Consider the following 7,960-nt stretch of genomic DNA (forward strand, 5'->3'; position numbering starts at 1 on the left):
CTGAAGCATAAATCTGGGTGATTTGAATATTGGATACCAGTATTTTGGGACCCGTTGAAAACAAGATGATGCATCTCAAGGGGTTTATCCTAATATAATAAATTTCTTTTATCAAAATTTTTAGTAGTCTGTCTAATGAACCCTGAAATTACAAACAAAAAATGTAACAAGACAAATTAATTCACATTTTGTATCAAACATTTATTTTAATGTCTTTCCAGAAGTACAATGACCAGATTCAATAAATAACTTTTAGCATTGCCTGTGAACATAACAAGCTCTTGATCCCACAGACACCCCACTCAAAGGACCCACAAACACCTGCCCCACCCCGAGCCCGCCCACTAAGTCCCTCCCCACTACAGAACCCCAACAGGACTGCCTGAGAACAGCAGCAGCAAGCCTCATATCCGGGCTGACGAATATCTCCACCTTCCAGCGAAGAGAACACCTCTCACACACTGAAACTTAATTTTAAAGTCTTTCGAAAGATTCAGTATGGTTGCTTGTTATCGCCACCCCTTCCCAACCATTCCTCTCACTATTTGAGTCCCATCAGTCCAATATATACATCTAGATGCAACTACCAGAGAGGCAAGGGGCGACAGATGAGTTGACTTTGAACCTGCCTACAATTCATCCTTCTCCTCTTGCTCGCCTTCCGCTCCCTCAGGTGGGGGTCCGCCTGCGCTACCATAAAGCTTGCTGATGATGGGCTGAACCACCTCCTCCAGCTCCTTCTTCTTTGCCTGGAAATCTTCCAGATCAGCATCCTGGTGTGACTCCATCCACTCAATCTTCTCCTCTACTGCCTTCTCAATGGCTTCCTTGTCCTCATCCGACAGCTTGCCGCCAAGCTTCTCCTTGTCGCCGATCTGGTTCTTCAGAGAGTAGGCGTAGCTCTCCAGCTCGTTGCGGGCGTCGATCCTCTCCTTCAGCTTCTTGTCCTCGTCGGCAAAGCGCTCGGCGTCGTTTACCATGCGCTCGATGTCCTCAGGGGTCAGGCGGTTCTGGTCATTTGTGATTGTGATCTTGTTCTTGTTGCCTGTGCCTTTGTCCTCAGCAGTGACACGCAGAATACCGTTGACATCGATCTCGAAGGTGACCTCAATCTGTGGTACGCCACGGGGGGCAGGGGGGATGCCAGTCAGGTCGAAGGTGCCCAGCAGATGGTTGTCTTTAGTCAGAGGACGCTCACCTGAAGCGAGAATCAATGATTAAGAATTTAATTTTCTGTCTGAATACAAAGAATTATAAATGTTCAAAATTTATTTTTTTAATTTATGTTTGGCAAGTTCACTCTGTTCAACTCTTACCTTCATAAACCTTAATGGTGACAGTAGGCTGGTTATCAGAAGCTGTAGAGAAGATCTGGGACTTCTTTGTGGGCACCACAGTGTTCCTGGGGATCAGCTTGGTCATTACTCCTCCAACGGTCTCAATACCAAGAGTCAGGGGGCACACATCCAGAAGAACCACATCACCTGCAAGAGAGGAAAATTTTTAGTAATCAAGATAAAATTTGCAAGCTCTGTTCGGCCTAACAAATACTACAGTGTAGGAGAGAGAGATGACCTACCAGTGTCCTCCTCTCCAGAAAGCACTCCCGCCTGCACAGCAGCTCCGTATGCCACAGCCTCATCTGGGTTGATGCCCCTAGAGGGCTCTTTGCCATTGAAGAACTCCTTCACCAGCTGCTGGATTTTGGGGATACGGGTTGAGCCTCCGACCAGGACAATCTCATCGATGTCAGACTTCTTCAGGTCAGAGTCTTCCAGCACCTTCTGTACAGGCTTCATGGTGGAACGGAACAGGTCCTGATAAAGTAAAAGACATGGTTACAAGGCTTGTCACATAAGGTTTTATGAAAACAGGTTTGTTTTGGTAGTCATTGTGCTCACACATCTGAACTGATAGGTTGTATAACTTACCATGTTGAGCTCTTCAAACTTGGCACGGGTCAGGGTCTCAGAGAAGTCTTCTCCCTCAAAGAAGGACTCGATCTCAATGCGGGCCTGGTGCTGAGCAGACAGTGCCCTCTTTGCCTTCTCAACCTCCCGACGCAGCTTCTGCACAGCACGGTTGTCTTTGCGCACATCTTTGCCAGTCTTCTTCTTGTACAGCTTGATGAAGTGCTCCATGACACGCTGGTCGAAGTCTTCACCTCCCAGATGAGTGTCACCGTTGGTAGCCACCACTTCAAACACACCGTTGTCGATGGTCAGAAGGGAGACATCAAAGGTTCCACCGCCCAGATCGAACACAAGAATGTTCTTCTCACCGTCCTTCTTGTCCAGACCATAAGCAATGGCAGCAGCAGTACTAGAGAATAACGATATGAGAATATATGATTAAAGAGAAAGGGTGAGAAATATCTTCACAATTTCAAAAAGGCAACAGATGAATGAATTATTTTCATTAGACACTTACGGCTCATTGATGATTCTCATCACAATCAGACCAGCGATGGTTCCAGCATCCTTTGTGGCTTGACGCTGGGCATCATTGAAGTAGGCGGGGACAGTGACCACAGCGTGTGTGACCTGGGGATTAGATAAAAACATTAGATTCAATTATACGTCATTTATTTAGGAGTGGTATACCTTCTGATGCATTTTCTTTAACATTTGTTGTACCTTCTTTCCCAGATAAGCCTCAGCGGTCTCCTTCATCTTAGTCAGCACCATGGCAGAGATCTCCTCTGGAGCAAATGTCTTCATCTGGCCACCACCGATGTCGACCTGAATATGAGGCTTGCTCTTCTTCTCAGTAACCTGCAGAGAAACATTCATCAATATTAACATACTAATAATGTTGCTCAAACATTACCTTTAGACCCCAAAACTTTCACTTTTACTTTTACTTCCCACTGTCAAGAGTAAAAACTTACCTTGAAGGGAAGGTACTTGATGTCCTGCTGCACAGAGGAGTCAGCCCAAGTGCGTCCAATCAATCTCTTGGCATCAAAGACAGTGTTCTCAGGGTTAGAAGTCAGCTGATTCTTCGCAGCATCACCAATCAGACGCTCACCCTCGCTGGTGAAGGCAACGTATGATGGGGTGATGCGGTTACCCTGGTCATTGGCGATGATCTCCACACGGCCATTCTTGAACACTCCAACACTACAGAAAAATACAAATTAGACATTATTACTGAAAAGGCACCAATTTAAATTTAAAATTCACAAGATGTGTCATTACAGTGTCTTTTAAACAACTAAGACAGGTGTCACTTTATTGTCTTACCATGAGTAGGTGGTCCCCAGGTCGATTCCAATCACAGTCCCCACACTCTCCTTCTTGTCGTCGTCATCGGCAATCACAGTGCCGGCCACCAGCATTACAACCCACAACAGCTTCATCTTTGCTTGTTTTAATTCAGCTCTACAGAGAAAATCTGGAGAGAGGAAACACAATGTAAAAATGTGGCCTTGCGTGTATGGCGTGGACTCCCTGCCTCCCAAGTTCAGATAACTTAGCAGAAAGCTAACGGTTGCGTTAATGCTGGATGTCATTTGAAGGGAATCAGACCCATGATTGATGGCAAGCGTGGCTTCTAACAAGAAATCTCCGGAAAATATTCATTCATATTCAGAGGCGTTAAAGGAACATGGGTGGAGCCCCACTGCCTTCTCTGAATGCCAGCTAATGCCACTGACAAGATTTTTTTTTCTCCATCCGCCGGTAGCTAGCTAACCACGTTAGCGTGGCTAGCAGACATGCGAGGGAAAATACTTTGCCATACAGAGCACCAAAAAATACGTTATTGATTGCATGATATATTACAACCACATTGACTGCCCTTCTGTTTTAAAAAGCTGTCGTAAACTTCGGGTAAATGCCTCATTTTCATCAAAAGTTAGCTTAGCTGGCTTCACCATAATGACTTAAAATGAGGTCCAACGTTGTAGAAAATACAAAGTATTACGTTGTCGCATTCTCATATTCATAGCAATGTTTCTACGTACCTCAATCCCAATATTGTCAATGAATTAGCGGCCTTGAAGTCGCCTCAACCGGTAGCCTCTTATTTCAAAATGTGGCTTTCTTTTTTCAACCTATTCTCTGTTCTTGCCTCTGTGTAATGATGTTGAATGAAGTGTGCTCTCTCCATATATAAGCCGTCACTTCTTCCCCGTCGTGGAGGCCCGCGATTGGCTGAGCAGCTGTTCGTTGGAACGCGCTGATTGGTTCCTTCCAGCACGCTGTCCGCCGCTGATTTGCACATATCGGGTAGAGGCAACGTCACGACTTTTGCCCACTGTACCGATGCCTATTGGCTGTCTGTCAAGCGCATTCATGAGCACAGTTGGAGCAATGAAACGCCGCTCTACTGACTGAGGAAGGGTGCATTTTCACATTTTGTACAATTGAAGTTGGTGCTGTGTTTTTTAAATACCGGGAATGACCCCACATGTGCTGAAATGACATTCATTCTTTATAACTGTGTGTTGGTATCATGATAAACAATGATGACTCACAACGATGACAAATACATGTGAACACCCTGTGTTATATGCATGTGACCTAAAAGCAAACGTTGTTACATCAGATGAACTCCACTGTCTGGATATTTCATCAGTGAATGTACACACTCGCAATTATAGCTAAGGACATCCACCTTGAAATGCAAGCAGCCTGCAATAATTTGACCATCAAGTTTTAACATGGGCACTTCCAATCTCAGTGATCACACAATGATGACAGATGTACGATGTGTACATTAAAGCAGGTTTGAACATACATCAAACAAAACTACATGGCACTGTCTTGTACAGTGTCCTATCTCAAAACTAAACAGGTCAAGGTTAGGTAACAGGTTGCCAAAGCCACTGTTCAGTCTATATGAACCCTTTCAAATGTGTAGCCTACTAATGCCAACCAAAGTATGACTGTATTTGGAATTAACAAGAAAGTACTGTAAGTAGAAGTCAAGTCAAGTCAAACTTTATTATCCCACTATAAGGGCATTTGGTTGCAGCCATTCAGGACAGATACAATCATCATAAAACACACAGTTACATAATGCAACAATCAGGGGAATGGGCGTACCATGTGACAATGGGCCCCTGGGCTGAGATTTGAAAAAGGCCCCACCACCTGTCCTACACAAGACAGGGAACATATACACACACACACGCGCACACACACACACACACACACACACACACACACACACACACTTTGTGATGACTTTGCCTCTCTCTTTTTGTGTTTTTTAATGTAATTTTGTATTTTTTATTCATTTTATCTGTGTTTTTGATTGGCTGCCCTTTTAGTGGTTATTTTGAATCTCCTTGAGCTAATATTGATACACTTGTGAAAGCAAAGAGGTGCCAGGTTTCAGAAACAATTTAAACAGTAAGTAGCCTACTTCATGTAAAGTGTGGCTTCAGAGGCTTTTCCATCCTAACCAGAATACAGTTCTCTGAAAAGAAGAACAATGAATATTTATTGTGATTACATTTAAAAATATTGAACAATGTGCAAAATATTGTCAATCAGCAGTTTCAGTACAGAAGAATCCTTTTCAGATTTCTATCTTAAAACAATATTGAGGGAACACTCAATGTGGAAAAACTGAGACATAATGTTGAAATTGCACAGATTGTTCATAAGACATTTCAGGATCTGATTTGTAAATGGATGAACATTTTCAGAATCTAGCCTACTTCTTTATACTAAAAGAAAGAGAAAAACTTGGAGGTGTTGTTATTTATAGGTTATTACGCAGTGATTTCACTGGTCAGGCCCACTTGAGTTCAAATTTGGCTGTATGTGGCCCATGAACTAAAGTACGTATGATACCCCTGTTTGACAGATGACAGGGACAAACACATAAATATAAGCTCGCTTCAGATGAAGGCATTGCATGAAACAGCTATATGCTGAATAAAGTGATAGGGTCCAAGATTTAATGTGCAAATACTAATTTCTGTGCAAACAAAAGAGACTCAGATGTGTTTTGTCTTCATTAAAATGTTCACCTGTGCATTTTAAACAAACACGGCTGTCTTCTGTTGTAGTTGCAGGCAGAGCCATCATTATAACTTGGTATGTCAGACGAAATATGAGAAACAAAGTTAAAATTAAAAAACAATCTGCAAATTGGGTGACATTAATTCACTTACACAAAGTCTCTTTTTTTATTTGAACAAGACAGAATAAGGCAAACACTGCATTTGTAGGGAAAAAAATATAATACACAAGACAGTTTAGATAATATTGTCTGTGAGAATTATATATTTGTTTGTTTTGGTAAACAGTTCCTAAGTGGCCTCTTCCTCAGAGGCTACTGAATCTATACCCAGGCTATAAGGCAGTGGTACTAAATTTATGACCCGTGGGCCAAATCTGGCCCCCGATAGGATGCCAGGTGGCCCTCAATCTTTTAAAAATTCACAATGAAATTAAACTGAGTCACACTGAGAATGTTTTTGGACTTTTGATTTACACAAGGTGCAAAAGTGCATGAAAACTCATCAAATTAGAGCTATTTTTATTAAATATAGTGCCATGGGAGGATCCCATGGACCCCATGACAGAGGTCCATGCTAAGCCCTGAATGTCTCAAATCCCAAACACGCCCCTTTGTACATATGTGGGGCTTCTGTAACTGGCCCCTGGCCTCCTGTCATCTCGCAAAATGGCACCCAGGCAGAGCAGGTTGAGTATCCCTGCTGGAAGGTCTTCTCTAGTCCCTGTGTGGTTTGAGTGCTTTGAGTCAGACTTAAAAGAAGGCAGAATTGTAGCCTAGCGTGTCTTCAGAGGGATTCTTGTGCACCAACTGGTCTTTCCTTCTGCAAGGGGGAGGGGGGAGTAAGATTTTTTGACAGGCTACAAATGTAAGCATGAAGGTGTCCAGCTAAGAGCTGGTTGTCGGACACTTGGAGTGGTGTCCAAGCAAAGCTTAAACAAAATCGTGGCTTCTGACATGTCTTCACATATCTGAATGATTATTTTTATTCATTTGAAAAACTTTCTTGTTTTGACATGTTTTCTAGCCTATATAGACCTCACGTGGCAATAATTACATAGATTCAGTTATTATTGCACATGTAGACTTAAAAGTTAAATATAATCATGTCTTCAAAGTTGACTCAAGTCCAGAGAAAGCAATAGATCACGTGCACTCTGGCTCACAGATATTTCTTGTACTACATTTTTAACTTTTTTCAAGGTCACTGGCTCTGTATTGTCAGATAGCCTAACAATCAGGCTATTTCTTGTTTTCATATTTTCTTCTCCCTAAACTAGAGGTAGGAACTATGACACTGCAGGCTGAATGCCACAAACCCAACTATATTCACTTCTGAATTTCTTACCTTCCTTTCTTCCCTTCCTTACACAGTTAACATAATAAGATAACTTTTTTCTGACATATTTTCCATGTATGAAGAGAAAAAATGTGCATAGATTTGTCTCTCCTCATTGACGCTGATGTATTTATTTTACAACAACAACTTTCATAAAAATACCTACTTGGTAGATACCTGTGGTTGTGTAAATGCATGTCATTTTATTTCAATACCTGCAAATTTATTCTTACAAATACCAATGATTTCATTATATATTATTTTTATCAGTATATTATTTAAATCAGTATATTATTTATATATGTATATATAAATGCCAAAGTGTTTATCTGTTCATCTGCATTAACCGTGAGATAGACTGCCACGGTATGCATGATGTGCAGTACTGCATAAATTAACATATTAACATATTACAAGAAGCAAAATGAAACGAAAATAGATATACATTTCTGAAAAACAAAATAAGGATAACTCTCCACTTTCCCTTCTTATTAGTTGAAGATGTTAAGCTTATAAGAACATAAACTATAGTGTGACAGATCAGACAAAGCAAAGAAGAGTAACAAGTAATAGTGAAGACAAGTCACATAAAGTAAATTTTATTGTATACATTTTTGACAGTATCTGACACCTAACATTGTATTC

At 41.6% G+C, this 7,960-nt stretch overlaps 1 protein-coding gene across 1 annotated transcript; it reads right to left on the reverse strand.

Annotated features, from left to right (window-relative positions):
- Positions 1-180: 180 nt before the first annotated feature.
- hspa5 (heat shock protein 5) lies at positions 181-4,135 on the reverse strand. The gene is made up of 9 exons (XM_033646731.2): positions 3,968-4,135; positions 3,246-3,396; positions 2,891-3,122; positions 2,637-2,774; positions 2,431-2,543; positions 1,932-2,322; positions 1,580-1,817; positions 1,317-1,484; positions 181-1,198 (listed from the first exon to the last, which is right to left on the reverse strand). The coding sequence occupies exons 2-9, from the start codon at positions 3,359-3,361 to the stop codon at positions 630-632; spliced, it is 1,965 nt and encodes a 654-aa protein (XP_033502622.1). The 5' UTR covers positions 3,362-3,396; positions 3,968-4,135; the 3' UTR covers positions 181-629.
- Positions 4,136-7,960: the final 3,825 nt, after the last annotated feature.

This window comes from Epinephelus lanceolatus, chromosome 19, assembly GCF_041903045.1.
Source record: "Epinephelus lanceolatus isolate andai-2023 chromosome 19, ASM4190304v1, whole genome shotgun sequence".
NCBI lineage: Eukaryota > Metazoa > Chordata > Actinopteri > Perciformes > Serranidae > Epinephelus > Epinephelus lanceolatus.

Coding starts and splice junctions, on each gene's coding strand:
- hspa5 (XM_033646731.2), bottom strand. CDS start 3,361: ATGAAGCTGTTGTGGGTTGTAATGCTGGTGGCCGGCACTGTGATTGCC. Junction 2,544..2,636: donor AGGCTTATCTGGGAAAGAAG/GTACAACAAATG, acceptor TCTAATCCCCAG/GTCACACACGCTGTGGTCAC. Junction 1,818..1,931: donor AGTTTGAAGAGCTCAACATG/GTAAGTTATACA, acceptor TTACTTTATCAG/GACCTGTTCCGTTCCACCAT.